The 20200-nt window shown below is 39.3% G+C and overlaps 1 protein-coding gene across 1 annotated transcript in view; it reads left to right on the top strand.

Moving 5' to 3' along the window:
* CD200R1 (CD200 receptor 1) overlaps window positions 1–9053 on the top strand; it is a 55477-nt gene extending 46424 nt beyond the window's left edge. The window contains exons 4-7 of the mRNA XM_040980479.1: window positions 842–1090; window positions 6988–7087; window positions 7305–7347; window positions 8012–9053. Of these exons, the coding sequence (XP_040836413.1) occupies window positions 842–1090; window positions 6988–7087; window positions 7305–7347; window positions 8012–8089 (470 nt within the window). The 3' untranslated portion in view covers window positions 8090–9053. The remainder of the gene's footprint in view (window positions 1–841; window positions 1091–6987; window positions 7088–7304; window positions 7348–8011) is intronic.
* Window positions 9054–20200: the final 11147 nt, after the last annotated feature.

Here is a 20200-nt window from a genome sequence, read left to right on the forward strand (position 1 = left end):
TGACACTCCAGTATTTTATCAGGATGGCCCTCAGACCTGGCTGTGGCACATGCTGGCAGGTGTTGAGACCTGAGCCACCTTCTCCAATCCTGGTTTTCATGTACAATAGCAGATGCATCCTGCCCCCAGTCCTGGCTCTCGTGTATAGCTGCCTGGATGGGTGGAACCATGCAGATCCTTACTAGGCCAGTTCTCAGACATGGTTCTTATGAGTGGAGGAGGTAGTTGTGGTGATATGGCCTATTCCCTCTCCCCAACTCTCAGTTATACTGATAGGTACAGCTTCCTGGCTTGGTATGTCCCCAGACCCAGCACTTGTACTCACAAACAAGTACCATGGCCTGTACAGGGTGACCCTCCAAATTCCCTACCAAGCTGGGCTCCTGATTTAGTATTTGCATGCACCAGTAGGTGTGATCCTGGCCCAACCTGCCTCCATTCTCTGATTCTACGTACCAGGCAGATGCAGTAGCCTGGCCCAGAAGATCTTCCATGTACCTCATTTGGCTCACCCCCAGGCCTAGCTCTGCTGTGTCAACAAGTATAACAACCCAGCACTGGGAAACTTTCTGGTATACCCATTATTTTGCTGACATGTGTGTGAAATGGTCTGTTCTGTGAAAACCCCTAGCAACCATTTTGTACACCTGAAGTGGCATTCAGTTGCCTCCCTTCAGGCCATCCTTAGTTTATTACACAGCTGCAGCAGGACAAGGAGCTTGGTGGCCTCCCCCCCCCCCCCATGGCTCTTACCTGGTGGCATGTGCAGACATAGTGTACTCCCCCACCCTTGCTGGCTGCCTGGCTTGTAAGATTTTTTTCTCCCCTTAAATCTCTGCAGTTCCACCCAAAGTGATCCTGTATGTCCACAAGAACAGAACCGCCGAGTGCAAGGCTGTTGCAGGGAAGCCGGCTGCAAAGGTGTTTTGGTTCCCACCAGGGGACTGTCTCACTGGGCAAGACTCCTGGGCCAATGGCACAGTGACGGTCTGGAGCACATGCAGCTGGCCGGACGGCAACGTGACTATTGTGAAGTGCTCTGTCTCCTACTTGAGCAGTGAAAAAAGTCTGTCCAAAAAACTGCTTCCTGGTTAGTAAAGCTTCTAGTTTTCCATTTGATATTTTTATTCCATCAAAGTATCCTTGAAAGGAGGGATGAAGAGTGTGTAGTTATGTCGCTCAGGGATACTTCCTTCTAGCTTATGGTTTCTCTTACTATTGCTCTCTCCAATAAAGAGCTATGTCTAGGAAAATAACGTAGAAATGTGTTACAAAAATCTTTATTTTTACATTGTACTTCAATCTACTTTTAACATTCACTTTTATGCTAGTAGTAAATTGGCTTGTGAAGTGTACTTTTTTAGTAAAATATTTATTTTATTTTAAAAGGGGGAAGAGAAAAAAAGGGGAATGGAGGGAGTGAGGGAGGGAGAGAGAGAGAGAGAGAAAGAGAGAGAAAGAGAAATCTTCCATCCATTGGTTCACTCCCAAAATGCCCCCATAACACTGTTATTTCAGGCTAGGCTAGTCCAAAACCAGGACCCTAGAACTCCATCTGGGTATCCCACTTGGGTGCAGGTATTCAAGTATGTTGGGATGTCTTCCGCTGCCTTCTCAGGTGTATTAGCAAGGAGCTGCATTGAAAATACAGTAGCTGGGACTTGTACTCTGATATGAGATGTGTATATTTTAAGTGGTAGCTTAATCTTTTGAGTCATAATGCTGGCTCAAAGAAGTATTCTTTCAAAAGAACATTTATGATTTTAATTAAAGGATAAAGTATAATTTTAAGCAGATACTTATTTTAACTAGAAGAATAAAACCACTTATAAATTGCCTTCCATGAGCTTCTAGTCTGATAAACTTTTCTTCTCTAGGTTCTTCCTGGTAGAATTTCTTAAATGGTTTATGATAACACCCATGATTCAGATCATCACTGTTTAATTCCCTCATTCCCCATTCACATTCTATACCTATTTGTTATTTTAAAATAATTAAATATTATTTTAATCAACTTGATACATAAACTTAAATTGTTTTATAACAATTGCTTGGCAGTCTTGTCACCATGTTCTCATTTAATTCTCCCAGTTAACTCTGTTTTTCTGAGTAATGTGCTCATTTGCTCTTTTTTTGTTAAATTTGGACCTTATGTTTACACCCTGAAGTAGATGAGGATTTACCATCATTCCTTTTTTCCCTTTCTCTTACCCTTCACATGCAGTAGCAGTATTTTTCATTAGAATGCATTATTTTGCATATGTGAGGCTTATTAAAACCAAATTAAAATGTTATATGTTTTGGACTTTTTGTTTTACTTTTGGTTTCCTTAGTAACGAATCTACCTGTTGTGAATGATCACTAACCCACTGCCAAAATTAGAGAATCGCTTAGTAATATTTCCCATATGGTCAGATTTATTTGATACTCTGAAAGTTCCAGTATTTTTTTTTTAAGATTTACTTTATTTTCATTACAACATCAGATATATACAGAGAGGAGGAGAGACAGAGAGGAAGATCTTCCATCCGATGGTTCACTCCCCAAGTGAGCACAACGCTCAGTGCTGCGCCAATCTGAAGCCAGGAACCAGGAGCCTCTTCTGGGTCTCCCGCACGGGTGCAGGGTCCCAAAGCTTTGGGCCATCCTCAGCTGCCTTCCCAGGCCACAAGCAAGGAGGTGGATGGAAAGTGGAGCAGTCGGGATTAGAACTGGTGCCCCTATGGGATTCCAGCATGTTCAAGGTGAGGACTTTAGCTGCTAGGCCACGCTGCCGGACCCTCCAGTATTTTTCTTGAAGAAGATATTTCTTCTTAACTTTTTACATTCTCTTGGACAACTTAGTCCTGGTTGGTGGCAGCACCTGCTGTACAACTCTTATTCTGGATCTCCTCTTTGCCTCAATCCTCTGCTTGCTCTTGTGTCTACGTATTAGTTCCTTTGTTTCCCAGATATTGTGTTTTATTCTCTTTCTTTCATATCCCAAACTTTTCTTAACTCTTCAGTAATTCTTAGGTATTGAATCAACTCAAAGTGAGCACCGAAGAGTTAATTATAAGCCTTACTCTCTCGTGGCGGGGCTTATCAATTGGTTAGCTTTAATATAGTGACAATGTGTTAATATCCATGTATATGAAGTCTTCTAAAAGTTCACCAAAAAATGTGTATTGGGAAGAACTAATGTATGCATGTCAATGTTCTCACAGTGCAGTAAATGTATCTCTTAATTACTTATTTTTGTAAATGTTTTAAAGTATTCTAGAATCGGAAGGTCTTTTCTCTGTAATTGTTCAGGTTTTGAAGAGGAAAGCTTTCCATTTCTTGCCTTAGAGGAGTAGTCCTAACTGCATTGGGGGAGGAAGTGGGGAGTCTGTGTGTGCCATCTACTTTTCTTCATTCAGGCTCTGCTTGAATTCCAGTTCCGAGCCTGGCACTTCCCCTCCACCCTCCACCATGTCTGGATCTTCAACTGTGAAATCTCTTGTTCCTCTTTTTGGGGTCAGTTTTGTTTTTGTCTGCTAGCTGAAGAAGGTGTGCTGTTTAGTGTGAGCTAGGGGACTTGTTAACCTACCCGACTTACTCAGAAGTTCTGATTTCTTACCTCCATGTCTCTGATTTTAAACCTTTTTTTTTAAAGTTTATTTTATTTTTAATTGACAAATAGTCACACATGTTAATGGGATACAAAGGAATTTTGAAACATGTATACTTCGTGGAATGATCAAATTGTTGCAATTAGCATATCTGTCACTTTAAATACCATTTCTTAGTGGAAAAACCATTTAAGATCCTTTTTTAGTCATTTCTTTTGTTTTTTTTTTTTGATTACATTGTATTATGACACATAGTTCTATAGGTACTGGGATTCCCCTCACCCCTTTTCTAACCCTCCCCTTATGGTGGATTCCTCCACCTTGTTGTGTAACCACAGTTTCAAGTTCAGTTGAGATTCCTTCATTGTAAGCATATACCAAGCATAGAGTCCAGCATCTTATTGTCCAGATAAGTTCATCGGCTTCTTATGGAGACCTTCTCTGGTCTGAAGTTAGGGCCAAAAGAGTAAAATCCCAATCAAATAAAAGTCCCATCAGCAACAATATATAACATTATGGAATTAATTGACATAGTGTTGAGTAAACAATATGTTAAAATTGCATGTAAGTTCTTAACAACATCCTGTGACTATTTCAATGACATTTTCACAATTGAGGTGCAAAACAGTTTTAGGAGGAGTGTGCAGAGAAATCTTTCATACCGTGGTGAGGAGTACTTGTTCTTTGTGTTCTACCTAGTAAGGTATGTGTGAGTCCATGCTGACCAATCTTTCCTTGTTGTTCTCTGCTTATCTATTCCAATTTGTGTGTGTATGTGAATGTGTGTATGTGTTTGTGTGTGTGTGTGTGGGTGTGTGTGTGTTTGAGGGGTGAGGGGCTCTGGGGTGACCCTAATGGTCATTGCAGCCTTTTTTAGTCATTTCAAAACACTTAATGTTTCCCACTCTGGAATTCTGTGGGCACTAAAGACTTATTCCATTTGGTAAGTCATTTGCTTTTCTATTAAATTTTTACCAAAAAAAGCAGTTGAACCTTTCATCTATTCTTGTTTTCATCCATGTTCTCTTTGTTTTTGCAAGCTAACTTTGTAATCTTTCTTAAATGATACTTCAGTAAATTTTTAAAAATGAGAAAAACACAATTCATATGTTTAAACCAGTTCTCCAATATTTGTTCCTAAGGCAATATTTTTTTTTTTTTAGCTTTAAAATCAGTCAACCAATCAATCAACAAAAAACGGGGAGGGAGAAAAAGGAGTCTAACAGAACTTACTGAATGATGTTATGTTGGTGGTGCTTGGTATTCCACTGTGCTGTATTACAGTACAGTATCTTAGTTCTAGAATCTCAGAATCAGTGGGACCAGCTAGCCTAAGCTCCCCAATGTGCAATGTCCTGTGTCTTCCTTGTATTGTGGATTGTCAGCTTCCGCTAGCTCTCATCCAAGGGAGAACTCATTTATTTGAAAGAGAGACTTTGAAAAACAATGTTATTGCTGTTTTTTTTTAACAATAAAATCATTTTTTCTTTTTCAAATAAAAAAATGACAAACTCAATACGTAAAAATGTAAGCTGTGGCTGGCATTGTGGCTTAGCATATTAAGCTTTTCTTGGTGGTGCCAACATCACAGGTTTGCGTCGTGGCTGTTCTACTTCTGATCAAGCTAATGGCCTCAGAAAGCATCAGAAATGGCCTCCAAGTGCTTGGGTCCCTACACCCTTGTGGGAAACCTGTAAGACGCTCTGGGCTGTGATAGTTGACCTGGCGCAGCCCTGGCTTTAGTGGAGATTTTGTAGTGAACCATCAAATGGAAATCTCTCTGTCTCTTCTCCTGTAAGCTTTTCAAATAAGTAAATAAGTCTTAAGAATAAAACAAAGACAAACATAAACTATTGAAGCAAAATGGAAGAACTGGATGCCAGGCTGCTCAGCTTCTGCTTTGCCATCTTGTGCTGTCCTCAACCAAATCATATTCAGGGAATTCAGACTCATGATTTGAAAATCACAGACTTGGGCTTGGTGCAGTAGCCTAGCAGCTGCTCAAGTGCTCGCCTTGCACATGCTGGGATCCCAAAATGGCACCAGTTCTAATCCTGGTGGCTCTGCTTCCCATCCATCTCCTTACTTGTGGCCTGGGAAAGCAGTCAAGGATGGCCCAAAGCCTTGGGACCCTGCACCTGCATGAGAGACCCAGAAGAAGCTCCTGGCTCCTGGCTTTGAATTGGCACAGCTCTGACCATCGTGACCACTTGGGGGGTGAATCAACAGGTGGAAGATCTCTTTCTCTCCTTCTCTCTGTATATTTGACTTTCCATAAGTAAATAAGTAAATAAATCTTAATAACAAGCAAAAAACAGAAAATCACAGCCTCTCAGAGCTAGCAAGGCCTTTGTTGACTTGTGTACTCATCAGATTTAACGCTACACTATGGCCATCGCTAAGAAATATTTCAGAGCTGCTGCTATAATTCAGTTTTTGTAGTGTCTTAACAGAAAATGACTTCAGAATTGGGGTTATTTTTCCAACCACTTTCCTTATAATAATTCGATTATTTCGGAGTGTGGAGGTGAGAAACACTATGCTCTTATTGTAATGGTGAGCCAGAAATTGCACATTGCTGGTATGGGAATTCACCACTCACAGATCCTCAAGACAGCAAGACCCAGATATAGGGGGATGTTTTGCTGCAAATTCTAGAGTCTGAATTGATAAAGAAGTCTATTTTAAAAGCTCTTTGAGCTGTTGATCAGTGCTATTTGAAATGAAATAATAGAAATGACCATAAAAATGAAATTAAATGTACTATGAGACATCATTAAACCATATATATGCATATGTGTATGAATATGTATATATAATCGGTTTTATTTTTTAGAGTGGTTTTAGATTCACAGCAAAACTGAAAACCACAGAAAATTCTCACAGAATCCTTGTTGCTGCATAGTCACAGCCTTGTCATCATGCATATATCACACTGCAATGTTTCTTTTATTAGAACTGATGAACCAATATTGACATACCATTATCACTCAAAGTCCACAGTTCAATCTTGCTGTTGTACTTTCTATGGGCTTTGATAAAGTTATAGTGACAATGTGCCCACCATTACAGCATCACACAAAATAGTGATAAAGTTCTACTATTCTAAAAATTATCTATGTTTGCCTGTTCACCCTTCTGCCCTCTAACACCTGGCAACCACTGATTGAATTTTACTCTCTCCATAGTTTTGCCTTTTGCAGAATGTCATGTGACGGGAAGCATATAGTGTGTAATCATTTCAGATTGGCTTGTCTCATGGAGCAGTGTGCAGTTAAGGCTATTTTATGTATTTTCATGGATTAATATCTATATTTGTTTTTAGTACTGAATGATATCCCATTATCTAGACATACCATGTTTGAATCATATGTTTTTGTGTCTGTAATTACAGCTGCTGAAGGAACATCAAGAGACTATTTTCTGCCTGTCATCTGCCCTATTGTTTCTTTGATCACCGTGGGTTTCATTTGGTTTTTGATCTATATCTTCAGGTACTAACTAATGAGTGGCTTTTCTTCTTCATTGTTGTGGGGATAGAGTTACAAATACTAAATTGACTGAGTTAGGATGTTAACTTCAACTCTCCTGTAATCAAAAGGAGTCTCTTGATGGTGTTGCTCTTGAACTACTCTGAAGGAGGGGAGGGATTTTTCTGGGTTTCTTGGGCATTGCTCAATGGAGCTTGTTTTATTTATTTATTTTCTTTAGAAAATGCAAATCGAAAAACCTGGAAGCTATTCCTGATGACGAGGTAAGATCAGACTAAAAGACAAAAACCAAAGAAGACTATTTTATGATTTAGCCACATAGCTTGAAAATTGTAGTTTGCATCAAGGTTAGTGTTTCAGTTGAAAAAACTAGTCAAAGTACTGATTTAATTATTGTAACAGTTGAGTGAATTTTTAAATTGTCTATCCAATTCTACTTATAGAGTATTTCAGAACCACATTTTTTTTTCTAGAACTGCATTGTAATTCATAAAATGTTTGCCTCAGCTGGGGAAACCTTGGAGAAACTGAAGTTATGTTTCCTCTGTCAGGAAATGATCTCTAATGTTTTACTTCTCTTTTACAGTGTCATCATCATTTCCCTCTTTTCCAAGCATAATACCTGTCTTGATCCTTGATCTCTTATAACTAGTGGTTGGCTGTGTCTTTGACTCTCTCCCTTGAAATACTTCTCATTTCACTTAATTCTTCTCCAGACTGACTTAGACTTAACTCGAGCTTTGCATAAAGGCTGAACTAACACCTTTTGTAAAATATTGCAACATAGGTTTTTTTTTTTATGTTTATGTGTAGGTTTAATCACTAAGTAGATACTAAAGCTGTGGGTACTTGTTCTGAAAAAATAAGTATTTTCTGTTATGATTTCTAGAATTTTCAAATTTATTTTGACTTTGAATTATTTTTCAGAATGAACTGCAGCCTTATGCCAGCTACACAGAGAAGAACAATCCGCTCTATGATACTGTAAAGACGAAGATGCCTTAGGTGTTAAGAAGTGAAGTTGATGGTGTGGGTCTCTATATTTCGTAAGTTACTGGAATCAACATCAGGGAAAATGAGTCAAGATGCATTCCAATTACTCCTTTGATTTTCTTACAGTTCTAGAATGGAAGTGCTATCCTGAAATTAGATTTCAGAACAGTCCTTAGAAGAATAAGATATTCTAAAGGATTTCCATTTATATCCTAACAAAATGGAAATTTTAGAAGCTTGGCTGCTACCAACTAACTGGCTGTTCAAAGACTGACATTATTATTACAAAGAAAACGTGTGTATGATAAGATATTCAAATTGTGCAATAGAGTAAATAATGAAAACCAAGTTTCTTGAAGAAATAACTCTGTGGGATATAGCTTTTTTTGGTATTCTTTTAGGACATTTCTATGTACAGATGATTTGTCTGTCATTTATGGTATGTATGTGTGTTTTTGTGTGTGTCTATTTGCATACACACATATTTCTCTGCCAAGAGAGGCATGACAATATACTGTGATGTCAATCTATGCTGTAATACACTGATAATATGTCTTAGATATCTTTTCATGTTAGTACAAGCAGAACTACCTCATGCTTTTTATGGCTATATAAAATTCCAAGTATGGTGATGTCCTAATGTAATTGAACCCATCCCTAGAAATGGACATTTAGATTGTTTTGAATTTCGGGGTATAAACCATTCTGCTTACAGTGTTTCTTGTGGATGTGTCTTTTTGCGTGTTTTGGAGATCTGTGGCACAAAGCTTAAGTGGAATTACCCGGTCAAAGAGTGTGTATTTTTATTATCAATAGATATATCAAATTGTATCAATTTATATTCTCTCCAACAGTGGCTGAATGTGCCTCTCCCAGCACTTTGCAACATTTCTGCACCCCCAGTTCCCACTTTCTGTTCTTAATTAACCAGTTGGTAAATATGTTGTAAGAATAAAAATTACACTATTTAATAAAACTGAATTTTTCATTTTTGTTGTTTGCAAGATAAAAAATACATGTGTGAGAATGTTAGCTTTGAACTTAGGTGCCTAAAAGTGTGGATATTTAACTGCCAATGGCTTTGCAGATGTGATAAGTTGGAGTTGTGTTTTTATAGTGTCCATTCTACTGATATAATACATGTCTGTGGGCCATAGGAGCAGCCAATTATGCACTGTGAAGGAATTGGGTTTTTATTTGCTAAAAGAGTGGAGAGGAGTGATATGATTCTTTCCTCCATTTTGATGGACTAAAATATTGGTGTTATATATGGAGAGCATTTTTAATACCATGAAAAAAATTTTTAATCATGGGGGAAATCTCAGGAGCAATATCATCATTATGGAGATTAAAACAGTATCCATTCATTCTTCTGCTATGGCATCTGAGTCATTTTATTTAGTTATATTAATATATTTTCTTTCCTCTAATCATTTACGTTATTATCAACTTTATCCTAAAAGGGATTTTAGTCTGTTTCAGATCTAAATTTAATATTATCACACAGCATGATTAAACTACTTGACATGACTGAAAAAACCCAGGCATTTAAATGTCTTCATACAATATAAATATTACGAAGGCATGTTACATTATACATTTTAATCCTGTTCTTAAACTTTTATAAATGCTTCATGCATCGCTAGTTGGGAGTTGGTCCAATTCTATTCACTTAAATATCACTGAAGAATGAAACTGTTGCTTGATCATGCCCAACAGGCATGGAATGAAGAGTTAAAGCAGGAGGAACCAACGTAAGTGAGGGAAAAGTCTTAAAAACATTACACTCATTGGAATGAAGCTGAAAGTAACGAGGGAAGGAAGCAAGATTGAATGATCACAATATTAGAGCTGTCTGAGTCTTGGCCAAACTAGCTGGGGAGCAGTGATACCCTCTCAGCAGACTATGATGTGTCAAGTGATGAATCTTGGCATGGAGCCCCAGCTGAGGACCACCCAGGCAAGCACAGCCTAAGCTTAGAACATGGACTGGATTCTGAAGGCCTTACTGACTGGGAGGCCACCAGCAACTGTCCCTCTTGGGGTGAACAAGTCTTTTCTTGGCCAGAAAACTCAGTGCTCATGTTTGTCATGTCTCCCTAGTTTCAAGTCTTCTGTGACATTCCATTTTAGGTATATCTTTTATTTCAAAATATAACTATAGCTCTTTAATAAAGAAATGTAGTTAATTTTCTTGTTAGCCATTTGTAAAATTTATTTTTATTAAGCAAAATATAAACCATACATACTAATTATGATTTTTTTGGTAGATTTAGTCACAATTTTATAATCTAATTTTATAAATCTCATTTGCTATGTTTCAATTTTTCTTTTATGTACATTGCTGGATTGGTTAGTTCTGTCAATGTCAAATAATTAGAAAGTTATTACAATATACATCATCAGTAGATATATTTTATCTACAATTATGTAAAAATAGCTTTATTGATGTGTAACTTACCTATTTAAAAGTGTACAATCTGTGAAATTTTCAGAATATTTAAATGTATAGCTTATTTGGGCCAAGTTTTATACCATCAGAATAATCAAAATTAGGAACTTTCCACTACCCCTAAATATGTCCTCTTGTGCTTATGTGTAGTCGTAAAAACAAACTCTTATTGTTTCACCCTCATCTACCCAGGAAACTTGCTCTGCCTTCTGAAACGGTGTTATTTTGTATTTTGTCCTCTATTTTAATGTAGAAGTTTGATTCCTTTGGATTTTACACATAAAATTATGATCCACTTTAATTTGTATGTGGGTAAGATATGAATAGAAATTCATTTTATGCTGAACAAGTACTTACATGTATCTCGGTATCACTAAATTGTCAACCTTTTAGATCACTTGCACTGACAGGTATGATTTTTTATAAGACTTTCTGCTTTGTTTTATTTCACTGTGCATCTATTTCTATGCTAGTACCACAATATTATAGCATTAAATGTCTTCAAATTGACAACATTAGCCTTTAAACTGTTTTTTTTTTTCCCTGAAGTTTTGGAATTAGAAGACATGTTGTATTTCACCTGATCTTGGCCAAAAGGCAAAGAAGCAATAACATGTTGTATTTCCATATGGGTTTTGGAATTTGTCAATTTCTGACAAAATGTCTTCTGGGATTTTGATTGGAATGAATTGGAACATTGATCAATTTTAGGAAAATTGGCACACTAATTTTTTTTACATCACATTTTTGTTTTATTTATTTAATTAATTACATTGCATTATGTAACACAGTTTTATAGGTGCTAGGATATTACCCCACCCCTCCCCAAACCCTTCCCCCATGGTGGATTCCTCCACCTTGTTGCATTACCACAGTTCAAGATCAGTTGGGATTCTTTCATTGCGAGCATATACCAAGCATAGAGTCCAGTATCTTATTGTCCAGATAAGTTCAATGTTTCTTGGGGAGACCATGTCTGGTCTGAAGCTAGAGCCAGAAGAGTATCATCCAGATCAATTAAAAGCCCTGACATAACATCAGCAACAATTTACAATGTTATGAAATTAATTCACATAGTATTGAGTAGCCAACATGTTAAAAAAAAAAAAAGAAAAAAAATGCAAGTTCTTTACCACATCCTGTGACTCCTTCATTGACATTTCAATTTTAGCTTATACATGACCGGGTTCTATATACCTCAAAATGGCTATAGATTACTTTTCAGCTGTCTCGTGTCTATTTACATTATAGTATTTAGCATTATGTAGCGTTAAAGCATAATTTTGCTGGACTTGGCTTTTTTTTTTCGGGTAGTCTAGAGTTGCTTATAACTCTAACAGGACATATGTCAACAATTGAGGAACATAATATTTTTTAGGAGGGGTGTGCAGAGAAATCTTTAATACCCTAGTGAGGAGTAACCAATCTTTGTGTCCTACCTAGTAAGGTATAAGTGTATCCACACTGACCTTTTCTTGTCTGATTCCAAGCTTTTCTTGTTGTTCTCTATCTATTCTAGAGTGTTGTTTGTTTGTTTGTTTGTTTTGAGGGGTTTCTGGAGCTATGCTGATGGTCATTGTGAGAGAGGGGTGGGACCCAAAGTTGGAACCAAGCGAGGACCAGAGAAAGCTCTCCTCCCTAGTCCCGAAGGAAGTTTACTGTTCTTCTGTTTCTGCGGACTGCTCAAGGCTCCTGGCTGTTGTTCTGATGCCCTTGGATCCTGCGAGGAAGGATTTGGATTTCTTTCATCCCATGTGGTAGAACCAAGCGGGAGTGGATGACTTGAGTTCTTGGCCTCCGAAGGCACTCCAATTCCCCGTGGTCTCCTTGGCGGTTGGGATGTAGTCCTTGGTGCTCATACTGATGGTCCTTGGTGAGAATCCATGAGTCTTCAGAGTTGGGATACAAGCCTCCTCCTGTCCACCTGCTCCACTCTGGGGTCCCCCCCAGCTCTGTGTATATGACCTCCTATTAAGAGGTTGTCAGGACTGCTCTTAATTCCCCTTACGTGTCTTTGTAGATTAACTATAGTCTAATGCTGATTCGAGTCTGTTGTCTATGAGTTACCATTTATAATCCTGGTAGGTTATATTTCGCGTCTTCCTTACACAATCTAGGGAGATGGAAGATTTTTCTGCTCTCCCTCCCCACTATGGGGTAACATAGGGTATTAAAAGTATATTAGCTTTTACAGTTCTTTGATATAGATCATAAGCAGTCTGACTTACATTGATTGTAGGCGTATTGGTTACTTCACAGTATCATATTGCATGTGAGATAGGCTGCTTGAGGTTGAGATAATATTACATTTTACATATATTGCTTTTCAAAATTGACAACATATCATCTTAAATTAAGGCAAAGGTGATATCTAACCTTTTGGGATTGGCTCATTTCCCTTAGTATTATGGTTTCCAGTTGGGCCCATTTGGCCACAAAGTACTGCATTTTTTTTTTTTCTTAATAGCTGAGTAGTATTCCATGGAGTAAATGAACCATAGTTTTCCTATCTAGTCTTCTGCTGATGTGCATTTCGGTTGCTTCCATGTTTTTGCAATTACTGGTTGTGGCACACTAATGCTTACAGTCCCTTAGTCTACTGTTGGGCACTTGGGTTGCTTCCACCTTTTGGCTATTTTGAATAATGCTGCTATGAATGTGGGTGTACAAATAATTGTTCATGCCTCTGTTTTCAATTCTTTGGGGTATACATCCAGAGATGGATTTGCTGGATCACCAGAATGGCAATTACCAACACAGTGCCACATCCTTTCTAGAGCGATTTCATCCTTGTACAATCCCACTAGCAGAGCTTCAAGGTTTTTTTTTTGTTTTTGTAACCTTAGTGGGCATGAAATGCTCTTTTTAATTTGTAATTCTCTCATGCTTAATGATGTTGATTATCTTTCCATGTACTTATTGACTATCGGTACACAGCCTTTGAAGAAATGTCTTTTCAAGTCTTTTTCTCTTTTAAAAAAATTGTCCCTTTGGTTTTGGTCACTTTTCCAAGTAGCAGAATGTTTTAGGTTCATTCTCAAATCTGGAAGAAACTATTAATCTGGGAATTATGGTTCCTTTTAGTAGGAAATGGTATAAGAATCTACAATTTGAATCTGGATGTGCCTGATGTTCTAGAAGTGGCATTGCTTTTAGGATGAGGTTTGTCTTGGTTATTGTTTGTGTGGTGTATCTTTTTTCATTTTTTTAGTCTCTGCCTTTGTATATCCTTTGCTAAATATTTGTATAAAACATGAAAATTGTGATATTTATTGGCACATTTATATGTTTATATATTGACTTTACAAACAATACATATGTTTATTTAGAATTTTCTGTGCATGTAATATTTTCTTGCTCTCTTAAAAAGATTTGAAATTACATTTTCATTATATTGGAAATCATGTATTTCATTTCTTGAGATTATTTTTGAAATTCAACACGTGTAAAATCTAAAGCAAATTAATACAGTTCCAGTTGAGTAATTAAGTGACCTTAGAGCATTTTAAATCTGTTTCTTCTTGTATATTAGCATTATTGTCATCCATGATTGAAATGTTATCTCCTAAGGACTGGCACTGTGATTCAACAGGCTAACCTGCCATCCCACATGGGCTCTGTTTTGTGTCTCTGTTGTTCCACTTCCATCCAGCTCCCTGCTCATGGCCTGCGAAAGTAGTGGGGTGGAGGATGTCTGAAGCCTGGAAGTCCTGGAAGAAGCTCCTGGCTCTTGGCATCATCAGCTCAGCTCTGGTTGTTGCAGCTATTTGGGGAGTGAAACAGCCCACAAAGATCCTTTTGTCTCCCCTTCTCTCTGTGTATCTGCCTCTCCAGTAAAAATAAATAAATCTTAAAAAAAGTTATAATGGTTCTGAAACTATTCTCTAACCAAACTAAATAATGTCTAACTGAATGTCTTCTAACCACACATGATGTTAGTATGAGTGGCTAGAAAAATGTATTCAAGTATTTATAAACATACGCTTTATATATACTTTTTGTTCACTATTACTTCCTGAACCTCAGATTTTCCAGTTGGGGTCGTTTTCCTCATACTCTTCCCTGTTTTAAACTGAACTCTGTAATGGTTCGTGGAACAAAGGTCTTCATGTAGTGAACGTCTTTATCTGTTGGGAATGAAGCCCAGTCTGGCACACCCTAGACTCAATTCACACCTGAGCCTAGCTAAGGTCACTCATATAGGTGAGTGCATTGGTCTGACTAGGTAGCTCAAACCAGGTCAGGTTATAGTAACCCACTGGCATATGTATGGGTCAAATCTGGGAGTGTGGTAGGAGTGGGTTGAGTCAGTTCATAGCACTCACTGGCAGATGTGAGAATCAGGACTGGATGCAGGACAGGCCAAGTTGACCCACCATACCAGCCAGTTGAGGCCAGGACTAGGGGTTGGCTGGGCTGGGCTAGGCTGCAGCACAGAGAAGCATGAGGTGGAACTGGGCACAGGCTGGACTGAGCCAGGCTACAGACCATGCTGGTGAATGCCACGGTGAGGTGGGCCATCCCAAATGAGGCTGCTACACCCACCAGCACATGCAAGACCCTGGGTTGGGAGAAGAAGCCAGGTAGGGGGTCTGCAGGAGCTCCTCCGCTGGGCCTCTGTTCCTGCTGGTGAGTGTGGCAGTTGGGACTTAGGGTGAATCAGGCTGGGCAAGGATGCAATACACACTGGCCTGCATGTGAGCAGGGTTAGGGGGAGAGCCAGGCTGGGCTAAGCGCAACATTGGCTAGCAGGTGTTGGGACTAGGGGCAAATCTTGTCAGGCTGGACCGCAGTGCCACTTGGAAAGTGCTAGATCCAGAGCTGGGAGTGGGCCTAGTAGGGAAACTGAACACCCCTCTGATGAGTTGCAGCTCCCACTGGTGAGCATAAAAACCAGGGCTGGGGTGGACCTGGCTGGACAGGCAGTAACACATGCCGGCCTAAGTGTGGGCTGGATAGTGGGGTTGTTTAAGCTGATCTAGGCTGCAGCACACACCCATTGATGTATATGAGAGCTGGACTGGATGCGGGACAGATTGGACCAGTCGGCTGCACATACTGGAATGCATAAGACCAGAGGCTTGGGGCTGGGTTAGTGGGAGTATTGGGGGTCACTTCCACCAGGCTGCTGTTCCTACTGTTGTGCATTAGGGCCAAGGGTATGGTGGGCAGAGTTAGGCTGGGCCACAGCATTTGTTGGCTTCCATATGAGATGAGGTGTGGATGCAACTGACTGGGTGACAGCAATCACCAGTGTGTGCAGACTGTTGTGGGTGATGGACCAAGCCAGACCCCACACTGGCTGGCACACACAGGGGTCAGGTCTGAGGACACCTCTGGTGAAGTTTCTTAGGGGAGCCCTCAACTGGGCCACTGGACCCAGAACTCTAAGCATGGGAAAACCACAGGATCTGATCATGGAGTGCATATTGTCAGAACTGGACCTCCTTGGCTGTGGAAGCCTGGGCAGTGGATGGCATGCCTAGGTGCACATGGCAGAAATGACAGATCATTGAGGTCTGCAGAGGACTCCCAATATCATGGATGGCAGAGCAAACTGGACCAGTCTCCCAGGCAGGCTTTGAAAGCAAGTATCTGGGCAAGTGGAGACTCCAGGGTTTACTATGTCAGCAGATGGACCTTAGAAGGATTTTTTCAACCTTGGAGCAACAAAATCAACAGCATCTCAGAACAAAACCACTTAAACAGTACCTTTGAAACATGCTCCACACTGGGCATTCCACATACTTGGGTACTGGTGTGGTTAGGGTACTGGGGGTGTTCCTCTTCTTCTCTCCTTCTCCTCTTCATCCAGTCAGTGGTCCACATGGGATATGACCTTTTTAGCTATGTGAACATCACCCAAAATGAAATAAATTTTATACAAAAAAGAAAAGTGGAGATGCTTTGTTTAAATTCAGTGCATTTTTGAGATGAGTTTGGGATATGACTTTTAAAGCACAGGGAATCATTACAAGATTTGAATTGGAGGATTTTCCCCCATATGTTATGGGTAAATCAGGGGGAATGAATGAAACTTTCTTGGACAAGATGTTGAGTTGAATAGAGAAGTAAGCACAGGATGGAGTCTGGGGCACACCCACCTTTAAGGGGTGGGTCAAAAAGGGAAGATAATCCAAGAGAGATAATAGTGAAGTAAAACCAATGGAAACCAATAGAAGAATTTGAGGGAGGAAGCAGCAAAAGTTTTCACTTCCTTTAAGAGACAGAGTTAGAGTTTAAAATGTCAAAGAAGGGCTGTGTCCTGGTGTTTTATGTTATGATAGAGTGACTATAGTTTTTTGTAAGGTTTTAAATACAAATAAATAATCTGGATCATTAGATTGTGTACACATATTGAGTTACCACTGAGTATCTCAGAAACATGTTTGGCTATTATTGTTAGGAAGACAAATTAAATTAAAATTAATGAAATGACTCTTAATTGACTCTAATGAAATTGTCTCTTAATTGATGACCATTGAAGACAATTTCAGTGGAGTGATGGGAAGATCAGAGACACCATGTAAGCACAGTGTTCCTCAGATGTCTCTTTTGTTTTTTAAAATTATTATTCAATATATCAGATACATTCCAAAGTATTGCACTCAGGGTTTTGGATAAATAATAGTGTTATTTATTTTTTCAATTTAAAATTCTCTAAGGTATCAAATGACACACACACAAAATAACATTTTCATTGGAATGTTAACATAAATTTGCTAATTTACAGACTCCTTCTAGGGAAATCTGGTAGAAAATTTAGACTAAGTTCTGCTATTATGAATATTATGGTTTAAACTGAGTTGTCAATGGGGAATATAATTTTGGGTCATTGCTTTTGTTTGTGATTAAAGGTTTGAGCCTCCAGTTTCCCCAGCTCCTTGGGATCTGTGTATACATCCTTATTTTCCTCTGGGTATTCTGACTGGGAAGTGACTTGTGGATTTCTGCAGGTTTTCTGGATACAAGGAATATAACTATTTAAAATGAGCCGTGCACTCAAAGGATATTTATTGAAAAACATTTCTGTAGATCTTAAAACTTATTATTCTGCTATGAAAGTTCTAGTAACTTAATATTCAACAGTTGTGGCAGACTAGGGGAAGCAACTGCTATGGCATAAGATCCTGGCACATTCAAGGCGAGGTTTTAAGCCGCTAGGCCACGCTGCTGGGCCCTGTTCACTGATTTTAAACTTGAGAAATAAATTGAAGCAGTTACTAAATTTTAGATGAAAGTGTCTGTACCACATGCAATGCCACAGAGTGAACATCACCATAAGCTATAGACTGGGTGATAATCTTGTTAATGTAGATGCGTCTGTTACAGCAAATGCACAACTTCAGTGGGGATGTTTTTGGGTGGAGGCGGCTGTATTTATGTGTGTGCAGGGAAGGGTTATTTGGAAACATGTTGTGCTTTCCACTCAATTTTTCTGGAAACTTAAAAGTGCAATAATAAACAATTTTCTTTGTGACCTCTTTTTCAGCAGCATATTTTATTTTGACAGTAAATTAATGAGCTAAATCATTAGCGAGGCTAGTTTTACTCACAGTAATGAGAAAAAAAGACCAAAGAAGAGTCTCTTTTAGGAATAAAGTAAAACTATTTGGAGGGCAAATGTTTGGTACAATAGTTAATATTCCAGAGTCTTGGTCCACTTTTACTTCTAGCTTCCTGTTAATGTTCAAGATAGCAGATGATAGTTCAAGTAATTGGTTCCCTGATATTCTTGTGGAAGATCCAGACAAAATTCTGGGCTCCCAGCTTTGGCTTCTCTCTCTCTCTCTCTCTCTCTCTCTCTCTCTCTCTCTCTTCTCAGCTGTCTATCTCTGGCTTTTTGCCTTCAGGTAAAATGAAAATAAAGAAATTAATGAAAACACTTATCGACTACTGATTAAAGAATATGATTTTTAGATGTCAGAGCTGCTACAGAAGCAAACCACCTCTCCTGTGGTTCAGATGAGAAATAAACAAAGAACAATTAATTCTAAGTTAGGTCAGTTCAGACAAAAACAAATAACCCAACTGTGAGAACCTGATACTTGGTTTGGCTGTCTACGTTGTATTTGTATTTGTGCAATTAATGCTATTAGATGAAGTGCTTGCATTAGTGGTGGAAATGTCTGTGGTAAAATCAACCTGAACAGGAAATTTATGTGGGTAACCATTTCGGTATTAAATATGAACTTCAGAGATGCAGTTAGAGGGAAGGGTGAGAAGGGCTGTTCAGAGCAGTGTGTGGTGGGGAGGTGATTGTGGTGGTGGCGGTGGTGGTAATCCAAGCTAATTTTGTTGGGTTATAGACTAGCTGAAGTTTCTGACACGATCAGGTAACAGCAAGTGAGAAAATATAGAAATATGCTGCAAAAATTTCCAAAAGTTGTTTTAAAAGGGAACCTATTTTGGCATTTAGGGAACAGGTTATCTCTAATGTGAATAAAAGAGTCTAGTTTTTAAAGAGAACAAGGCTCCAAGGGTTTGGAATATTCAAACCATGGTAAAAAGTAAATAGAAGGGGAAGAAGAGATAACAAAGTTCAGGTCTTAGTACCAGCCCCAAACTGCATTCATCATGGTGAAATCAGCACAGAAATTCCATGATTCCTGCCCCCAGAACAGTACATTTGGATTGAACCTCTGGAGCTATATTAACCAGCCAACCAAGAGAATGCATTTATCACCCCTTGCCAAGCCTTGCTCAGCACAGAACTGAGTGAAAATTCATGTGCTAGGAATTAGGACATCATAAGCGAACACAGGCTCAGGCATTGCACAGCCTACACACATATCACTGCCTTACAAAGAAGGACACTAAAGTCATTATGTTTCTCAGGATCAACCCTGAACCAAGACGGCCTCTGCTTGGTGGTGAAATGATTTACAGGAGTCTTTAGCAGCCTTAACCTGAGCCCAAATCATCCTATGCTTTTACAGTTGTATCACATTGGGGTCCTTGCCAGCCCTGAGCCCAGTTTCAGTAACTGCTTTGCTACTACACTCATGCATTGCTACAGGGAAAGTGCCCAGCTCACATTCCATACCCAGGCTCCTATTGCATGCAGCTAGGTTGACAACCCATCTACCCAGAGTCTTGTGAAGTGGAAGGAAGTTACTCCTGATGGTTCCGTTGATGCAACCCTATGAAATAGAAAGAAGGCTCCTCTGTGTTCCAATGGTCCAAGGCAGAATTTAGATGTCACATTGTAATTGGCTAGTGCTGCAGAAAACAATTGTGGGTGACATTTAGAAAGCATCACACTGTCCCAAAAAATCTGTGGAGACATTGTCACCCACCCCGTGCCTCAGAAAGCAATCAGCTTTCTTCTTCTTGATTCTTTAGCTCAGGAAAACAACTGGGCAGTCAGCCCACAGAGGTCGAAGAAAGGCAGATAAAGATCCTGGTGCACATACCCATGACCCCAGGAAGAGAGGAGCAGGGTTTCCCCTGTGTCTCAGCCTGCTGAGGTCCACAGGAAGCAACTGGGAAGGCCTGCTCTCTCTTCTTGGGCTTTGTGAAGCGGGTGAACACTCAGAATCTCATTGCACTGAAACCTTGAGAAGCAGACACTTGATCTACCCACATATCTTCAGTTCCAGGAAACAGCTGAGAAGGTCTTGCTGAGTAGATCATCCCTGGGAGCCCCTAAGAAGTCACCTGCGCAGCCC

This window comes from Ochotona curzoniae, unplaced genomic scaffold (assembly GCF_017591425.1).
Source record: "Ochotona curzoniae isolate NIBS_2020 unplaced genomic scaffold, NIBS_Ocur_1.0 contig_3498, whole genome shotgun sequence".
Taxonomy (NCBI): domain Eukaryota; kingdom Metazoa; phylum Chordata; class Mammalia; order Lagomorpha; family Ochotonidae; genus Ochotona; species Ochotona curzoniae.